At 39.9% G+C, this 21,211-nt stretch overlaps 1 protein-coding gene across 3 annotated transcripts in view; it reads left to right on the forward strand.

Annotated features, from left to right (window-relative positions):
* The window catches only part of tenm2a (teneurin transmembrane protein 2a), a 319,228-nt gene that overhangs the window by 127,869 nt on the left and 170,148 nt on the right, over positions 1 to 21,211 (forward strand). For all 3 annotated transcript variants that reach the window (XM_044128023.1, XM_044128020.1, XM_044128022.1), the window contains exons 3-4: positions 953 to 997; positions 2,386 to 2,679. In XM_044128023.1, coding sequence (XP_043983958.1) covers positions 953 to 997; positions 2,386 to 2,679 — 339 coding nt within the window. The remainder of the gene's footprint in view (positions 1 to 952; positions 998 to 2,385; positions 2,680 to 21,211) is intronic.

The raw sequence follows: 21,211 nt of genomic DNA on the forward strand, positions 1-21,211 counted from the left end.
GTTGAGTAGTTTTCTAGTTGATTAGGTTACATGTTGATTAGGCTACGTTTACAACCTCTGTTCTTTTTACCTCTGCCCCTTTGACTGTTTTTATATTATTTTTCTTTGACAATAAAACAGGAGCTCGTAAAGGAAATCAGAACTCTTTGTAAGCAGCTTGGAGAAGCTGTTTCGAGACTTCTCCTTTAAAAGCTTTTTCATAAAATGCATTATTTTCGTGTCTGTAGTTCTTGATTATTTGCATGTATACTTAATAAACATTTTACATGGGCAACCAGCCTGGTTAGCTTAGCTTAGTCACTGTGAGGATGTGACTGTCATCATACAGTTAAGACAAGCGTCTAACATTTCAACGTTCTGCATTTTCCATTATGGAAAGAAGTTGATTGTTCAAAAGGATAAAACAGAGCAGCTTTGATGCAACAGGCATTCCTTGTATCTTGTGAAGTTAACAAATCACCCTGAAGGGCACACATATGGATGCCTTGTGGTACCTCAAAAAATAATTTCAAAGCAATCCAAAGGCCCAGAAAGTACAACATGGTAAAGAAAAGAAACGTCTGCTGCGGAGGCTACCTGTTACAGCAGAGAACCTCGCTGAACAATCTTTGTAGAAAATCAGAATTTCCTTGTATTAAAGCTTCTTACAGCTATTCCTTTGACTTCCTTTTTTAAACACCTTACTGACAGTGAAATGCTAACTTCAAGTCCTATTACCTTCGGAACGACTTCCACACTAAAGAGTGTTGGCGTCAGCATAACCCCAGTCTGCCTAGGTTTGACACATTCACTGAAAGGGAGAAAAAGAAAAAAAACTTTTTTTTCCTTTCAGACCATCTAATAATCTCTCCATTCCAGTCAACAAATGCTTCCTAGCTGTGAAGGTGGGATGGTTTGGTTGAAGATACGTTGTCAACTGATTTTAAACAACCCATGTTTTCTACTCTCTCAGGCATCCTGGAGTTCTCCCCTGTTCTTCTTCGATATCTTATGTCAGGTATGGGCTGTAGTTAGACACCGTAGTGTAGTCTCCTTATGTAGTGTAAAGAAGTCTCCTTTTGTTATCACTGGTGATAAGTGGGAGGAACAGACAACAAAGAAGCAGAGAAAAAGAGAATATTGTAATATTCCCTCACGTCTTGCGATGCTCGGACGCCTTTGCACTGTAGCTATTTGGAAGCTTGGCAAGCTGCGCCGCATTAACTGTTTCCACCTGTGGAGCTATTCAATCGTCTCGGCTCTCTAGTCTAGTCCATCTGTTTGCCTGAGTAGAAGTAAAGGGCCTTTCACCAGTTCCCTGGTAAGTTTCATTTTCAGCGCAACGCGGGAGTTTCAGTATAAAGAGGAAGCAATGAGGATCCAGGAGACGATATTCATCCCTCTGATGCGTCTCGTTCGGTGATTGCGTCCGTACGCCTGACGAGTCGCAGTCAAACCGAGCCGCACAGCTGTGCTGATCCCCGGTGCTCGGAATCGCACGGTGCACCTCCACGATGGCAACCTCTCTTCATTCGCCTCTTCCTTTGCTTTCCCTCACAAACTGCTAATGAAGTCAATCACAACTGCTTTTCCCCTGGTCCTTTTACCCCGACAGCTGATGGCGTGCGATTGCATCCACAATACTCTTTTAATTAGTATGGAGAATAAATTGGTTGAGCATGCCTTTTTTCTTAATTGCTTTTTCCTCAGCTTGGATTTAATTGGGCTCCAGTGCTGTTTATTGATCTACTTTGATGTGCTTTAATTTGGATAATTTTATATATTTATTTTGGATGTGACAAGCCAGTTTGTCTTGAGGGGGAGAGCGATGGGCTCCAGGGGACTCGCGCTGCAGCCAGTCCCCTGGAGCCGCAGCGAGGACTGTGAGCCCCGGGGTCCTTTGCTTGTGATGGCAACTAGGTGGGGAGATGATCAAACCCAGAAGGCAACTAAAGCTGCTCCACTACAGTCCAAGAGGACTCAAGTGAGCAGCTCTTTGATCTCGCATCAACAGCTCATAAAAGCCAGTGTGGATCAGGAAAGCGAGGGAAGCAGGTTTTCAAAGCCAGCCCTAACAGGCCTGCAGGCCAGTACACATTTCTTCCAGCAGCTAGCTTGAATTTTGTGCCTGATTCATGCTGCGTCATCTCTCCCCCTCCTGCCTGCCACAACAAAGCCCAATTTTCATCCTCCGCCTCCGTAGTTTCATAATTAGTGTGCTTCTCTGCGTGTGATTGTGGGGTTTGTTTTGTAGATCTGGCCTGCGTGCGTTCCCTTTTCACGAATACTTGCTTGTGCAGTAGTTGTTTTTTTTTTTTTTACGACATTTACCTTGTGTCATTCTTTGCATTAAAGTCTCTTTTATTTTATTTTCTTCTTCACACCATTTTCTCCTCTCACTCGCAGGGGGTAACTTCACCCTCGCTGAGTTGGGAGTTTGTGAGCAGACTCCCCCGCCGCATCCCGCTGCCGTTCCCTACTGTCCTGACCTGGGCCTCCTCCAGAGGGGTTACTCCCTCAGCGCCGGCTCAGACGCAGACTCGGACCCAGAGGGGCCTCTGTCTCCAGAGCGAGCCATTCAGCTGTGGGCCGGGCGCGCAGGTGTGAAATCTCGCCGCAGCTCGGGCGTGTCCAGCCGTGAGAACTCGGCCCTCACCCTCACTGACTCCGAGAATGACAACAAGTCTGATGACGAGTCAGGTAGGAAAAAAGTAAATAAACAAACAAAACAGAAAAAAGTAGAAGCTGAAGCATTGTTGAGATGTTATATGTGAAAGAAAAGAAGCAGACTGTGTCAAATGAAGGAGTTTTTGTTGAGAGGACAACAGAAAACCATTAAATTGATTGTTTTAATCTGTTCATGATTACTTGGAATACCCCAAGAAAGACATCTTTTATTTATATATATATATATATATATATATATATATATATATATATATATATATATATATATATATATTTTGTTTTTGGTTCAATAGCACTCACTCAGAATACTCAAAGAGCACCATTTCTTAAATCTCCTCTTCTCTGACTTCCCAACATAAATGTTTCACTCTTTTCGGATATTGAAATAATGGAGCATAACAGACCTCGATGTCTTTTGGTGATTTCACAAAAGGTTTGCACTGCCTTGCAAAAGTGTTCATCTTCATAGTCGTTTTTCATATTTTCTCGTGTCACAACCACAAATCTCTATGTATTTAGTTGGTATTTTATGCAACACAAGATAAAGCAGAATTGTGAAGGTAAAGAACAAGAAAATTGGTTTTCAAAATGATTTCTATCATACATCAGATCATAATTTGGTTTGGTGTGGACACCTTCATCTAAAACGATACATCATAGCCCTGTTTATGTTTCATCCATCGTTCCGATGCAAATTGAACCTCCATTCCATTCTCAAGCCTCATGCTGCACATCCATCATGGACCTTTTGCTCCTACGTTTGTTTTTTCTTTGGAGCTTTGGTGGAATATCTGGTAGGATTGCAGTTGTGCAAAACTCCATTTTGAGATGGATTGAACAGTATCTTTAGCTCTGCTTTTAAATTTCCCTCAACTTTACACCAAGAACAGCACTTCCTGGTGGTGCTCCTCTGCTCTGCTGGGGACCCAGACTCAAGCGCCACTATTGCCACTGTTGTTTGAATCCACATCCTATTCCGGACGTGTCTGATCTGTCCTTTTGTATTCCTGTCACCGTCTGTTCACAAATGTTCGCTCGCAGATCTGCTGTATAAATGAAGAGACTGAATTGTCCGTAGGTGGACACTGTTTCACTATTTCATGTGATTGCACGAGGTATTATCGAGAAATATCAGCGCATTCCAAACTTTTCATGTTTCTGTCTCTAAATAGAAATCCATTTTATAAACATACACTTTATGTCGGCCGCATTTAATCTCAGTAATAATACGGAACAGTTCAGGGCATATATTTATATATATATACACACACACACGTGGCAAGGCATTGTACATCAATAGTCATGTTTTACCGGCTGACATAGTGCTGAAAGTTTAGTTTTTCTCTTAACATGGATATGAGTTACAGCAGATGTAGCCTGAAAGTGTGAGGTATCCAGGGAAATCTCCTTCCTCTGGCAACTTTGTTTATTGCCGGCTTCCCACTTCCTCGTTAATCCCGACGCAGTCGTAAACCTGTGCACCAGCTCCGCCGACGTGTCAGTGGAGGTTAATGAAAAGTGGATGAAAGGAAGAGCAACAGTCTAATTAATTGACTTCTCGGCTGGCGCCGGCATCAGCTTTGGATCAACCGCCGTTGGACGGCTGATCTCAGAAACAACTTCTGTTGACTGATCAAACTACTCAACACCTATTAAACACGTCAAGAAACACCTTCCGAGAGACGCGCTTCTCATCCAACCAACCGATAATTGCTTTGTGGTTAATTACCAGACTAATCTCGTTGCTGCAGATATCAGCTGCAGACGCCGCGCCGCATTTCTTTGTCTCAGGGCCACGAGAACGCCACTCTGTCGGCGACATTTGCAGACCTTGTAAAATTAGCAGCTTAATCCAGCTCCGCATTGTGATAATCGCTCGCCTGCAGTATGGTGTCACAGCGTGGAGATCAAAAGTGTTCTTTTCATCTTCTGGTTTCCATAAATAAACTTTGTCAAATGCGGTTATTTATGGAGAACTCGTACTCCTGCCAAAGCCAGACCTTTTTATTTGTCGGTTGGATGCATCTATACTGATGACTCAGTCATCAGTATAGATGTTGGGAGCTTTCTGTGAGGCGTTTGCTTGTTTAACTGGGAATGGACTCATTTCCCCCAAAAAAACCTAACTGACGCGTCGGAGTGCGGCGTTCCTGGCTGTCTTGCGTCCTTCTGTGTTGGCTCTGTGACGTATTGACAAAGTTTTCAGGGTCTACTCTTCTTATTTACTGGAAAGATAAAACTCCCCACAACCATCCAGTCACTCCCGTCCATCAATCTAATCAGGATTACCATCATATTGGTTATAGGCCAAGTATTTGTATGAAGGTTGTACAATTTTCTCAAAACAGCAAACATTTTCTGCCAGACCATTCATGTGGCTTAAAGTCAATTCAAGCCTAAAGAAAGTGGCTGGAGTTTTCTCTGGCTTGGGGCCCTTGCATGTTGCTGCACAATGCTGGTCAGGTGAGGGGAAAACCAGAACAAACACTTGCCAGAAACAGTCATCTGTGAGGTTGACAATAATTCTAATCACTTAAACCTAAGGCAGCCATTTTGTTTAAAAAATATAGTAGAGCAACTCATCTCTTAATAATTATTCTGTTTTAAAACTGCAACTCCAAGAGAGACACAGAAGCACCTCTGTGTGTCTCTCCATCCTGTTTCTCCACACTATTCGTTAGATAGCTGAAAAACAGACTCCGACACCACAACCTCACCAGATTTGTGGATCAGATGCTGTCAGATTTTTCTACCCGAGCCGCTTTTCTCTGCAGCTCCTCCCGAGTTACCATGGAGCTCTGTGCTGCTTCTCTTCTTGCCCGGCCTGTCAGTTGGGGTGAATAATTTACAGCTTGTCCGTTTTGCCGCACTCTTTTCATTTTCAGATGAGAGATTTGTCATCGCTTCATAAAATGGTCAAACTTGGAGTATTTTTGGTTTTTCAGCTAAATTAGCTTTAATCTTCTCCAATGGTGTCATGATGCTGTTTGTTCAGTAAATATAACAAAAAAAAAAAAACTACAGTTCCAGTGAGGCAACTAATATCAGCTCTTTAACTCAATTTATCTGTAGAGCAGAACCTGCTAAAGACATATATTACATTCATATTACATTTTAATATTAAAATCTTGGTTTCACTGTATTAAAATTATAATAAATGTTACTCTACATGTTTTCTACAGCAAATAGTAGCAATATTATTATTATAAATAAAAGCATTTCGATCATATTTTACACTTTAGATTGAAAGTTTAATCTAAAATAATGGTTTTACCCAAGGTTTTCATCCCCTGACATTCTCATACGGGCCATGCTTAGTGAGCACAAATGTGGGATAGATGGACAATTATGAGAGCATGTGTCAAAACCAATGAAACGCATCTCTGGACTTCAAAGGTTTCTATAGAACTTTTAAGAGAAACCAACAACTCACATGCTAAAGCTCATTTCAAGGCTTCAAAGACGACACATTTACATCAGACCCCTCCGTTCGCGTGTCTGGCAGCATGAGGAGATCAGAGGAAGGTGCAACAGCTTGATAAAAAAAAAAAGAAAAAAAGAAAAAGAAGAGCCCGCGTGTTCTGTCTGATCAACTTAATTCATAAACAGTTGTCTCTCGGAATAAGGAAATCTCATATTTTCGCCCTTGAATCTTCCTCTGAATAAAATCTCTGAAAAAAAAAAAACAAGGATGCCACACACAGAGGAAGGTTTCTCTCCCGTCCGAGGGATGATCATTTAACTTAGATAGAGGCGGAGCGTGTGACCGGAGCGCGCGTTGTGGTCCCGAGTGTTTGTGTGTCAAAAACAACAAAAAAAAAGTAAAAAATCGTACAGAGCTTGTCACTCTCCGCCTGCCTGTCTGTCTTTTGTCTGTCTTGAGAAGGGAAACGGTGTGTGAGCCCCGAACTCTTCACATGTGAGGGAGTGCGAAACAGGTGCAACTCGAGCCCCGATGTCAAAATATCAACACAATGATCTGAGGGTCTAATAATAGCAGCAGACAGAGGAACACATCATAAGCGCATGGTGGCAAATCAAAAAGACGATGACGGGCCTAAACACCGAACGTCATGTTGCACCTCTCTCATCTCGTGGCGTCTGCAGCAATCTTCAGAAGTCTCACCTTCCCGTGCTTCTCCTCCTCCCTGCCATCTCACCCTTCTTTCATCTGCCTTCTTCGTAATTTCAAGCTTCCTCTTCTTTCTTGTCTTCGTTCACGCTGCGCCTCTCACAATCTCTTGTTAATGCTCTTGTCATTGAGGACTGACAGGTGTTAGTTTAAGAGTATGGGGCTCCCCTTAAGGGCACAAGCATACATGTGGATGAACACACACCTGTGCCGAGTTCACGACCGAAACGTAAAAAAAAAACAAAAACAAAAAAAACACAGCGCCCTAATTAGAAGCGTGTTCGCTAAGAAGTGTGGGCTGGCTGGAGAAAATGTTTGTGCCAACATTTCCTCTGACTCATTCATTATTTATTTATTTATTTTATTTTTTTGATTGGATGCTAAAACCGTTTAGGTCACGATGCTAACAAATGAAGAGCAGATCAGAAGGAGAAATATCATTCAAGTTTCCCAAACACGTTTGCTATTTTTAGCTGTTTGAAAGACATAAAAAGCCTGGGAAACAAACAGAACACAACCTGGGTCAATAACAGATTTAAAAAGTGTGATCCCTGCAATACATGGCCGGCATCTTTGCTAGTCTCAACACATTTAGCACCACATAAACACCTTTTTTAACTTGGAAGTCACATTATTGATGTAGAGCGCCGTCAACAGAGACGAATGTATATCTTTCTGTGGGTTTTTGAATTCAGCTGAGCGTGTGTTGCGTGCTTTCATCAGTGACTAAGCCCGGGGTTTTTTTTGTTCAGAGTGCTACTGAAAAGTATTCAGTGATGAAGCATTTTGCAAGAACATCATGTGGTGGATCCACACAGAGCACTGGATAATTGTGAGTTTGAATGGTAATTTTAGACAACTTTCAATAAAAAACAGCATTAAAGTATTTTTAGATGTCTATAAGTCATTTAAAATGTGCGCCTTTCACACTCTCTGCAACCAATTGTCTTCAGAAGATACTTAATTCAGAGGAAAAATAGTCCAGAATTAAAACCAATAATGGATTTAACGATGGGCTTCCCCTTTCTCACTATACTTAGGATAGAATACAGTAAATCTTTGTCTTCAATAGATACAATTTGGAGTGATTTCACGACACGTGCAACTTACAGACTTATAAACAAGCCAACAAAAGAAAAACTAATATTTTTCAAAAAAAGACCCACAGTTTCAAAATACACTTAACCGTAGACAATTATTTAGACAGACTCAACAAGTCGTGGTTTATCTGCATACAGCTGAAACATTCGCTGTGATAATCCAACGTATGTAAAATACAATCCATACATAATTAATTAAAACTAATTCAAATTAAAGTGTCATAAGAGGAACATAAAAATCCTACCAGTTCACACCAGCTGGCCATGAAAGACAACAAACAAATCAACGTCTTGAATGAAACTAATTGCTTTTGGTACAAAGGACTGTTTTTTTTTCTTTCTGTTTGATGGTAGCAGTTAAAAAGTTGTGACAACTAGTGATGCCTCTGATCAGCAAGAATACGTTTCACCTTGTTAAGAGGTTTCTGATTAGAAATGTGTGCTGAGTTTTCCATACGGACGGCCAGCACTTTGCTGGCAACAGTCTCCACTTTTCCTCAACATTTTCTTTGGTTTTACGTATCTAGATTGGGCAAATGTCAAATTCCAGCAACAGTGTGTCAAAATTCCCAAAACAGAGTGATATCCATCATGTGTACTTTCATAACTAACCATCAATATGTGTGAGTACCTCAATGAAAAGAGAAGTTCAGGCACTTGGATAACTCTAAGGTCTACATCAGCCCAGAGTAAAGGAGGAAAGACATCTGGAGTAATCTTAGATAAGTGATTGTATTAGCTCACCAGTCTGTTAAAGATTATGGGAGGATGTCCTGACAAGATGGAGTCCATTATTTTCCAATCGAGAGAGATTATTTACAAGTGGAACATGTTATAAACGGTTAACAGCGTTCTCAGGAGTGGATGCTCCAACAAGGTTAACCCCAATGTCAGGCTGGTGTGCAACGCTCAGAGAAATTGTAAAACTCCTAAGAGCTTCGTCTCGGAGTCTACAAGCTTTAGTTAGTATATTAAATACTTAAGTGTATAGAGGAACAAATAAAAACAAAGAAAAAGACAGAACAAGCATGGTTTGTCTGAAAGGATTGAAAAAAAGGAAGCTGCTTGTCTGCAGTGAGGGGAAATGGCAGCACGGCTTAAGTTGCATCTGAACAAACAACACAAATAAAAACAGTAATTTGGACAGATGAGACCAGAGCAGGACAGCTTGGATGTGATGCAAACTATCATACTGAGCAAAATAAAACCCCAAAAACAAACAAACAATCAATCGAATTAAGCATACAAAGTACAGCACACACAGAGTACATGGTTTGTAATTCTTTATGACTTTGATTGGTGCAGATGCAGAACCAATCCACCTATCAATAACCCTGCTCCATTTTTTCCCCTCATTCATGAGCAAAACCATGAGAAACTTAAACCGCGCCATAGTTTCATATTTATTAGCTGCAGTTTAGCCCCCAGCTTATCTCAATTTCATATTTGTTTTAAAAACTCATTGTGCAACCTTGGGCTTTATTACTGTACATCAGTTTATTTATCTCGCCAGGTCATTTAACAGTTTTATTTTTTATTTTTATGAAGGTTGAATTAAATGTTAAACGACTACAAGAGGACTGTTGATAAATATAAAAAAAATATCGAAGTAGTGATGCAGACTTGAGGATAAAAACTACATGTTTAGATTCCTATCCTGAAGCGATGCACGATTAGAGGTAACTTAGCCACCATTGATTTGACAGAAGATGTTTTTTTTTTTTTTTTTTCAATCATTAGTGTTGAAATTTGACTTAGAGTGATGGAAAAACATCTGAGGCTTCAAGCCCACTTTGCCCTCAATGGTTCAAAACCTTACCTGGACTTGGACCACTACGACCCTGGATGAAACAAAATACCCTCAAGCAAAACTTTGGAGTCATAACCAAAATTTACAAAATGGGAAAAGGGACAAAATGAACATCGCCCATTTGGAGCACACAAGAAATCTAGAACAGAATGACCTGTGGATGGAAATAATTTAAACTTGTTCCAATGGCCAAGTCCAACTTTGAGCTTGATTCAGTATGAATAAAAAACACGTGTCTCGTTGAGAGTCTCGCATTACTGATTGCATAAGAACTTCAAAAGCTTCAACGTTGTTGTGAAAGAAAACTGGTCCAAAAATTCTTCCAAATTAATGAAAGTCATTGGTCAAATGGTTCCAACTACACTCGACTCTGTTATGTGCACAATGTGCTCACACATCTACTCCTGGTCCTAGGTTTTATTGAAGTAATAATGACAGTGAAATGTGTTTGCTGACTGGGAGTGAAATTCAGGTTGTTTTCAGCTGATGATTTTCCTTTCTGTGCATAAAACTTCCTACTTAAAAGTCTTTGCTTTTTATATTTCACACTTTATATTCTACATGTCTCTATATGCTTCATTTGTGCAATTATATTGCTGTAATTTAAGCACATTTCATACCAGTCAGTCAGAATGAGCAGAAACACTGAGTAAATTTACTTTTTCACTCCCTTTATTCTCTTAAAATGCAAATCCGAACATAGCAAAACCCCAGTATTTGTGTTCAGGGTCCATTCATTATACTTTCCCTTTTTCTTTTCCCAAGCACAATATTTTCAACCTCAGCCCTAGTTCGGTAATGAGCTGCTTTGCATCAATAATTTAAAAACTACAATCTATAAATATTTGATTGTGGAGCATTTGTTATTTTTATTGAATAATCTCCCTGTGAGAACGGTCACAGATATCATCACGCGCAACAAGTTTCGAAGGATGCAAAACATGCAGAAATCATGTCAGTTAATATGAACATGTACTTCACTGAGGCATATATTCTGCAGGTTTATATACATTACATCAGTCTCCGAACTTCAACTTCTTGATTATATTTCTCTTTCTTGTTATTTTCATTTTCTTCTTTTTTCACTCACTGCTAAATTCCAATTATGGGGTAGTATGTTAAGGCCATCAAATTAGTTTTGAAAGTGCGGCGCAGGGATTTCAGAGTTTCCTTACATCCGGCTTTATTGTTGAATATTGAACAAAATCTTTTACAGCCCCTTCCAGACACTATTAAAATAAAGAGTCTTGAGCGTTGACTTGGCAGCGGCAAGCACGCAATATCCTCACACACGCACACGAGCTCGCTGAGGCCTACAAATACGGGCCACGGAGAGCGGCATCGGGTGATTTCATTTTGGCACGGAGGAAGAAGAGATTTACCGTCACAACTGTGTGCTGCCTCGTAAAATGCCCGTCTGGAAACACAGGCAGGAATATTGGAGGGCTTGTAAATTTCCCACAGCCAGAGCCCGGTGGCCACTTCCAATCTGTGCTGACCTGGAGGGAGAATGATTAGTCCACGCATGGATGAAGTGAGATCAAGTTTTAATGCTGATACGTATATATTTTTTTAAACCCAAAGTCAAGGCCTCGATCAACATAGCTATATTGAATATACCAATATTTACATGTGTTTGGGAGGCATCCGTATGCCTCAGCGTTTTTCTGCTAATTAAACAGCCGCCTGTTGAGGGAAACGGAACGAATTCGACTCAACTTCAGTGTTGTGTTTTGCTCCGCACAGACTCGCTGCGTCGCTAAGACCCAGCCTAATTACACATGCATGCTGATTAGGTGCTTTCAGACCATTTCCCTCTCGTATTTCCTTCACTTGGCTCAATCTCTCCATCTGGTCGGCCTGATAATAAATCACGAGGTAGTATGTGACGTTACGTGGCAGGATGCATTAATCTTATAATTAGAGAATGAAAAGGTGGCGCTAAATTTAGTGTGGCCTTTCGGGCTTTCTCCTGCCCCCCTATCTGGGCATGCTCAATTGTGCCCGTTTTCCCGCCCTCACACGATGCCCGCTTCACAATCCAAGTTTTTAGTTGGTTTTTTTTTGGTGCCTTTCCTTTAAGATTTTTGTGGTGTTGAAGTTAATGTCAAAGAAAGGAGGGGGATGTGGGAAAAAAAAGAGAAGTTTCTTAATTTCCATACAGCTGCAGTGAGATATTTCTTCGGCTGTCATTTTTCTTTTTTCCTTTTTTGAAGTTGGCACTGTAATTACGCTTTATAAAAGCAGAGTTCAGCAAAGCAAATCCTCTGATTAACTAATCAAATCTGCTGCCACAGGTGGCAAAGTCCCTGTGCCCGCGCTGTCCTATTTCTTCTTTAGCATATCACAAAAGAAGCAAGTACAAATTAAAACTCGTTCAGTTTGTCTGACAGGTTTTTTTTTGTTGCCCCCCAAAAATGAGACACAGAATCAATTGTTGTGTGATCAAGGAGGTTAAGATGGTACTTAATTATGACTTTGTTAAGAATTTGAACACAACATGCTGTGTTCCCTGGTATACTCGGTTGTGGACATGAACACCTCATGTTTGACCTTTCACCTACAAGAACTGATTTTCTCCTACTCTTCCCAAAATGCCTTTGCCAGATCATAGGTCTAGTCCAAGTAACATAGGTTATTTCCTAAGTCTTTAAAATATGAGTGGATAACCTGGTCAGTTGTATTGCTTGAATCTTTTATTATCTCAGTATGTTATCTATTTTTTTTCTATTAACGGTTTCACTTTCCAGAATTTTCAATAACAATTCATGAATATTTGTAAATTTAAATTTAAATATTTCAATATTAAACAGTTTTTATTCAGTGGAATCATTACATGTCTCAAAAAAAGAAAAACATTTAAAAAAAACGCCTTGGTGGTAGAGATAGAATTATGATGAGAGTGTTGACATTTTTTGGTTTCGGAGTCAAAAAAATGTGTTAAAAAAAACAACCTCCCTTTATTATTTTTACTGACTGACTGTGACATGCCACTCCTCTCAAGTTACGCCAAATACAAGCAAACGTTACTTCTAAGATCTCGGGATCTCAGAAACAAAAGAATCTAAGATCATTTGCTTGTGCAAACTTTTAGTGCAAATTTACATTAAAAGTGTCTTTGAATGTTTACAACCACAGTTGTAAACATTCATAAAGAGTCTTTCGGGTTCACAACAGGCGTTATGTCATGTTTATGACGGTGTAATGTCAGTGTTATGCACACCCCCTCAAGTAAAGTGTTACCAATTTTATAATGTTTCTTTGCTCAATTGTGAGAAATCTCACTGGCAATGTAAACACAAGCTAGAAAATCTGAATGGAATAAAAATCTAACAGCAAAATTGTATCCTAAAATTTTGTGTAATTTTTTTTTTTTGCATAGATAGCAAATAATTGTTATTTGAACTATTTTTTTTTCTTTATATTTGATAAAGATTACTCTTTTTAAAAAGATAATGAAACTGACCGATTGATTTTTTTAAAAATCTTAATCATTTTTGCCTCAACTTAATAAGGCTACGTACTGTACAATTTGTAAGTGGTAAATGACTTTGTTTTCTTTTAGACTTTTACCGGTTAGATCTGAGCTGCAGCACCTCACAGCAGCAGTAACTAAGGTCAGGCTTCTCCTGTCCATCAAAACACAAGCAACACTTACGGAGCCGAGCTGGTGTGGCCTTCCAAGACCGCTGCCGTCCCCCCGGGGCGGCCGTGAGCATGCGCGCGAGGCGGAAGCCGAGAGTGAGAGCTCGTGCGTGTGTGCCAGAAAGGGGTTGGGGGCATTAGCCTCTGATTGAGTTTTCAGAGAGCAACGTGGGGTGCAAAAGGCTCCACAATGGTCTAACAGAATTAGTAGCTTGTGATGAATGGTGTGTGAGAGCAGCACTGACAGCTCGCTTTCACAAATACACACCAGCGAGGAGGCGTGCATGAATGTGTGTGTGCGCGGTCCGAACACCTTCAACTCTTCGCCCACCGGTTCAAGGACTTTTCGTCCACTAAGAGCTGCTGGAACGAGGAAAGAGAAGTGACAAAACGCGCGCAGTGGGAATCTCTACGTGTCCGTGTCTCTGATTGATGTCAAGAGTCTGAAACATGTCCGGCGCTCGGGGATCGATAGCGGCTGGCCTATTCGACATGCTAAAACGCGCCGCTTGTACACGCTCTCGCATTTTACGCAAACAAAAGACGAGGCTGGAGAGACCGCGTTGTCCCTCTTTAGCGTCTCCGGCTGAGTAAAAGCAACATCAAATAGAGCCTGATGTCGAAACACAAAGTCTGATAATGCACGCCGGACACGAAACAACAGACACTCTCGGGCGGACGCACGCGCTGAGTCTCGGATGCATAAGAGCAGCATTTAACAAAAGCCTTGGGATATTGATCACTGTAGATGGATGCTAACTCACATTAAAGGATGGGAGCCAGGGGTGATGGGGAGCAGAAAAGAAAAAGAAAACTTAAATGATTAACAAATGGAGAGGGGAAAGATTATTGATGGGAACGTGATGGTCCAGTCGGAGTGATGGCATTATCATCAGCGAAGAGAGAGGCCAGAATGGGGTAAAAAAAATAATAATAAAAAATTCCCCATTGCATTTGGCTTGTAACTTGTTGACACCTATGCATCTGCCTTAATGGAAAATTTAGTGAGCTCTAATGGCTTCTCATACCATCCTTAGTCCTGCTGGAGAGGGTGAGGATGAAAGAGCTCTCAGAGAAAATTGCGAATTTGCCAGTCAGTGATCAAAATTTTTTCTCTTCCATGAAAGCTGGGTACATTATTAGGAGCAAAAGAGTAGACAATGGAAGGATTGGACTTCATTTGATTTCTTCAAACCTACATGTATTCTTTTTTTGGTTTGTTTTGTTTGTTTGTTTTCCGTGTCTGATTTTTCTTTTATTTCACTTTTGCTTTGGTTGCCTAAGCCAGGCTTTTTCTTTGTTTTTGTTTTCTATCCTTTTTCTTATTTTTTTTTCTTTTTTTCTGCCATCTCTTCTCTCTCAGTTTACCTTGATGATGAAGAGAATGAGGATCCATTTGGAGACTATGTGATCAGTAAGTTGCATCTGACTGTAGATTCCCCTTTTGATTCCTCAAACCTTTTTTCATCTGTATCTGTATGGGATTGTACTTTGTGTTGTGTGTCCCTTTCATGTACTTCCCTGTGAGTATTTCTCTATCTTGTCTGTTCCTGTCAGTAAAAGTAGAAAAACTTTCTGCAACCCTTGTAAAGGTTAGTGACTAGGCGCCTGCTGACTGTTTTTAAAACTCCAAAACCATTTTGGACATTGTCAGCTTTCCGTTAATCTGAGGTCTCAGTGTGTTATGACTGACATACCTTTATGACAGTCCGTTTTGATCAGCCCCAAAGTTTATATAAAAAAAATATATACATTTCCTCATATGGGTATGAATGTCGTTAGGTTTTGACCTTCAAGTACACATTGGAGGCATAACTTCCTTAGAGATATTTATTTAAATGTCGACAACAAATTCTTGATAAAAAGAAAACTGCTTTTTTTTTTCTACCCTGATAAAATAAGAACAGTTCACACACATTATTAAAAGCCAAAAATGTATTCATTGTTATTATGTGTGAGTGTAAAAAGTTTTCCAATGAGACATCTTTGCTTCTCTTAAAATACCGTTTAACTGTGTAGAAATGACGATTGCCGAACGCGCACAGAGCCTCTTTATGTCTCTCTAACAGGCGTGTGTTGAAATGTCAGAAACATTAACAGAAAAGTGACCTTTGTACTAATGACTATCTTTAACAGATTGATTCAGACATTATCTCGTGTGTGATTGCACAAGGCGCAATTGTTGTGATGTGCTCGCAAAAAAATCCCAAGCCAACGAGTTTTCTGGTTGCTGTTTGTCTCGGTGTCTGCTGGGGAACGGTAAAACAAAATGTTTCCTGTGCGTTAGTCCGTGTGTTTCATCGGGTTCCTGGCAGGAAAAGCTTCATTTCATGTTCACATGCCTCTGCTACATTTACAAGCTCCTTTCATTATGATCTCCTGTTCATTAGTACACGTCCACCTGGTTAATCTCTTTGCGCTTGATGAGAGAAAATTTCCCAGAGGGTACTTCTGTGGTTATTCCCCTCCCCGTCCCCCTTTTTTTTCCCCCCATTGGAAAGTCGGCTTTATTTACTCGAAATCGTTTGTCTCTGGAAGCCTGGATTTGTGTTGATGTTTGGATGTGAAGTTTTTCTCTAGGCTTTTATCAGCAGGACATTGTACAAGTAAGTGAGAGCAGAAGAGAAGTGACATGAAACTTGAAAGACACACACACAAAAAACAACAACATTCCGATGTACTTTTGCATTAAAGGCTGCATTAAAGGCTTGAGGTGGCTGGTTTCAATTTCTTGTTTACATTTTAATGCAAATTGTTTAGGTCATGACCTTACGGTGAATGCAAGAATCTGTGCATTGATGAAGGTATTAGCAAAGAGATGAGGCACGGTTGGGCAGAGATAGCCCACGCAGAGAGATTTAATTTACTTTCTTGAAGCACATTGACCATAAAACAAATTGTGAGTTTATGTAAGCATAGAGATACAAGAACAGCAATGCACTGTAGTTTGTCTCAAATATGCACACACATATGGATGATGGCAAAGAAAAACATTATTAAGTGCAAGGAATGCCTATTCTATGTACAATCGTATGGTGACAAGGAATGTGCTTGCTGTAGAAAGAAAATCCTTGATTTGGCACCTATGGGTTTAAATAGGTATAAAAGGACATTTTCTGACACTGACATTTACTGATATTAATTTGCCTTATAACATTGCATCTGTGGAACCAAAAAAAAGAAAAACATTCAGGTATCTACCATGAGCAAATAACATACAGACAGACAGATAACTTAATAAGTAGGTCTTACAGTACAGAACTTTAAAAGACACCATCTATATCATTTTGTAACAGGACGAGATGCAATAAACACCTTGTTAGAGGATCAAAAGTTGTGCAAAACCACATTAGTTTGCTTGCGTAATGTCGAACAATTAGTCTTTTTTCATCCCGAATCCACTGACACAAGTCCTCTCTTCTTTTCTAAAACTAAGCAGAACATACAGTCCTGTCAACGGCCAACCGCACAAATCGAAAACTCATTTCTCTGTAACCCCAGTGCAATTATTAAAGTAGTATTTCACTTTGGTGTATTTGAATTTTTCAGGTTTTCAGCAACAAGCCGTTTCTAAAGATGAAGGACGGCATATGCCATCACAAACACAGCGACGACAATAAGTATTACACGTCAATTATTTATGGAACATAAAATGGTTTCTAATTCCCAAAATGTTACACAATAAGCATGCCAGGACGAGTTAAAGCCAAATGATCTCAAAGACCTTCGCAGCCCTATGCGTTGTTGCCAAACGTACTAGTAGCAGTCGTTACAGATGTGTCACTGAACGTCTGAATGGTCCAGTGAGCATGGCTGCAGGAGCAGTTGCTCCATTTGCTCCATCATTCAGGCACCAATGGTTGAGGCTGTAATTGAGAGGCGGAAAGTACGTAATTTCTACATGAACTGACCATGATCATGTTCTGCTTACAAGATTTTCCTCCAATAGTCAAGGATCACTCCTAGAGTGCCAAAGATAGACAACGAATTCGCAAATTAAATGTGTCCTCTACGCCCACTCACCTGCAGAAGGAAAGCGTGTTGAATCCTGTTTAAAATTTGCGAAACCTTTGGTAAAGTCAGTAAAGTGTGTCCATGTGAGACCAAAGTTGAGTTTTTTTAATTCTATAGCATACGCCATTTTAGGAGAATCAGTAAAGTAAATCGTAATTAAAAAAATTTTTAAAAAAGCATGAAAGTGTCTGGCTTATTTCCACCTGTGGTCAAGAAGACAGTAAAATAACAATGGAGTAATTTAGACACACATACTTGATCAGAATCACCTGCAGATGGAACAAATTTTGTGGGGAAAAAATGATCTCAAAGCAAACGGCCAAAAAATCTTGACTAGTTCCAGAGAAGGAAGACAAAGTCAGTCACCTGACTTGGAACAGAACCAGAAATCTCTGAAAGAACTGAATTTCAGGATGAGTCCCCAAAATCCTTCAAAGCCAGAGAAAGAATAACATATTCATGGAAGATTAGACCTGATGAATTGTGCAAGTTGTTTCCACACAAAGGTAAATTTCTCAGGCTATTATCACTGGGAAAAACACAGAAACATTCCTACAACTAATTATTAAATACATTTCGGTAAGCACTTTCAGCACTTATCCTTAAGGTCAACCCACTTTATCATAAGATTTAGCTTGTGACCTGGAATGACTCTCATGTCAATAGCCTGATTTAGAAATGCCTCCACAAAAGGTCCTTAATTATTTTCCCCCAATGTTGGACAACAGATCACATTAGCTTAATGGATAACTTTCCAAACGATTCTATTTCTTTAAACGCTTTCTCATTCTTAAGTTCACATAAATGTACTGTTCTTTTTTTCTTTTTAGTCCCTGCAACCACCTCACCTCCTTAGCGACTGTGCCAAGCGCCAGCTCTGCCCGCTCCAGTCTGTTGACAGGGTTCACAGCAAACTTTATTTCCCTATCGACTCACGCAGTGCGAGAGCTCATAAGAGCTGAAGCACACCTTCGCAAAAAGCTCCAAACGTTCTGCTGTTCCGGCCATGACGGCACGGTTCCTGGTGCCTGCAGAACAGATTGGTGACCCCCCAGCACCGTCATCCAGTCTGACATGAGAGACAGACGGCCTGACAGCTGAGTGAAACTTTTTTTGCAGAACGAGAGAAGAGACTTGGAGCTGTAACAAGATGTCCTGGCAAAACTTTAACTATCGTTTCAATTCTGGCTTGGGATTGGTATTAGTGTGAGTTATGCCGCCACTAATCTGCCTGATTCAAGACATTTAAATAATAGTAACATTTAAACATTGATCGATGAACTAGACTACCTTTTTTTTTCTATTTTTCTTTTAAAAAAAAGAACAGACTTAGTTGAGTAACATTTGTTTTGCTTTGACTTTTATAAGTACAATTTATGTTTTAAAAATTGACTGATTTCTAAGAAGAGAAAAAAAAGAATGTTTGCTGATGATCTGGGATAATAATGCAAACATGTTTGATTCTCTTTTGGAAAGACTTGCTGAAAACGATGATGGTGACAGATTTCTATACACTTTCAGTGAGCAGAGGATACCTCAAGAAAAGACTTTTCTCCTTTATATGACTTAATAAAATTGTATCGAATGTCATAAAATTTAACAAGGAGTGTTTTAGCTGCTTTCCGTTAAAGCTTCTCCCCACAGCAGCTGTTTTGAGCAGGTCACATGACACAGACTTGCTTTGCTTTGATTAGCAAAACAATATGCACAGCTGACTCAATATACAACAACTGAATTAAGCATACAATATTCCACAGGCCATGTTTTTCTTTTTACTTTGGTCCTGCAAACTGCTGCTGCTTTTAAAATAGTTTTTTAAGGCTCCTACATTTATGTCAGACTGGGACTTTTGTGAGGTTTTTCAGCAGTTTTTCAGACGTTCTGTAGTTTGTTGGAAATCTTTTATCTTTATGACCCATTTTCAGCTCCATTCTGTCATGACGGCATATCGTTACTGCACTGCTGACAAGCAGCTAAACGATGAAGTTAGTAGTTATGCTGCTAGGGCTTGGTGTTAGACAACAGAGAGTAAATAGAGTTTACTCCTTTATGTGCTTTTTATCAAATTCGGAAGTGTCCTTCTAGTCTGTGTTTAGTTTTAAAGACCCATTTCTGCTCAAATTTGAACTTTCTACTGCCTGAAGCTTGAGATGCTGCTTTAGTACTGTGCACCATTTCATGCAGCAGTAAAACATTTACATGCAACACGATGCATTTATACTTCCCATTTTAGATGTGTGTTTATCGAAACACCAACCACAATAATCTGTTTATTATTATTTTTTTATGGTGCTGTTTTCTTAACAAAGAATGACTTTTTTCATTTTTGTAGTGGCCTTTCAGCCCATGTTGGTACCGGACTGGTTTCACTGTCGATGATGATACGCTCTCTTCACAGCTTCAGCTAGCATCTTCAAACGGTCTTTTGCTTTTGTTCTGGCATTGACATGCACTTTCCACACCAAGACTCATTCATCTCTTGGCATCAGAGCAGATGACCGTCGCTCCTTCAGAACGTCCGGCGCCGAGGGATTAAGGAGAATAGTGGAAAATTCTCTATCCGGTAACCTGGCTGATTTTTTTTTTTTTAAGAGTCTTCATAAAGTCTCTCAACAAAGCGATGTCTTTGAGGTCCATCTAATTTGCTACATTTTTGTGTACTGCAAAAGCATAATGTCAACATCTGGAATATTAATCTTGCATGAGAACTCCATAGCTCTCCTAAAAAAAGAAATATTGATATTGTGGTAACTAATAGAAATAATTTCAGTAATCCAAATTTACCTAAAACTTGAAAGGTTTAGTCTGATTTGATGTTGGTCAGTGAGAAAAAAAAAAAGATATGTCTTTTTATACAGTGTATTTAAATATCTGATTTTAAGTGTAAGTGTGGAGTTTTATAGTTTTTTTTAGCTCTGCATGAGTCACAGGTTTTTGATGTGCCAGATTATTTGTAGTAGAAAGATACAGACGACAGTGAGAACATAAAGTAGGTAAAGTGTTTTCCCTGACAGAAAAGCACAGTTCGATGGCGGCAACATTCTGGAGAGTGCTGACAGATCATAAACTACTTTTTATTGTTCGGATGTGAGCAGACGTGGTGTCCTGATGAAAAAAAAAAAAAAAGAAAAACCTTGTGGGACAAGCAGTAAAAAACATGAACTGTGGAGTAAATTTTTTTATAAGAAAAAGAAATCAGACTGAATAGTAGAAAAAAAAAAGGATGCTGTGGGGGAGCAGATATCATTCAAACTACTTTTTTTTTTCCATCATTTTTTTTCCACAATGAGTAGTTCCAGCTGCTGTGACTTTATTGTTCTGACGTGCATTTTAAAAACAAATAAAAAATAGAAACGAGACTCGACATCACCAGAAACAGGATGAAGTCAACAGCGTAGCAAACAAGCCGCCGTTTATTCGTCTTTTACATATTTTAAAAATAGAACCCAACCAGCCGGTGTTCGGCTGAAGACCTGCACCGTTATTTGAGGAAAAACTATAAAAAATAAAAAAATCCCCACATTCTCTTGTTCAACACGAAGCAGCTGCACTTGGCGCTCGGCGCTTCCTCCTCCAGCTGAGTGATTATGACAGGCTGATTGGTGTTTTGTGTTCTTGGGGATGAGAAGATCAATGTGGGGCTGATAGCGAGGGCTGGGCCGGGAGCGCGGAGAAAGGATAACAGAGAATGAGGATGAGGCCTTGTCACTTCAGAGTAGGAAACGGAGATCAGCAGATCTTCGGGGCGGGGCGGCTATACGGGTAACGGCGGATGATAGAAAACAATTAAGAGTGCTTAATGTTGGGAAGACTCTTGTAGATTGCGCTAAATGCACAGGAAAA

Source organism: Gambusia affinis, linkage group LG09, assembly GCF_019740435.1.
Source record: "Gambusia affinis linkage group LG09, SWU_Gaff_1.0, whole genome shotgun sequence".
In the NCBI taxonomy this organism is placed as follows: Eukaryota; Metazoa; Chordata; class Actinopteri; order Cyprinodontiformes; family Poeciliidae; genus Gambusia; species Gambusia affinis.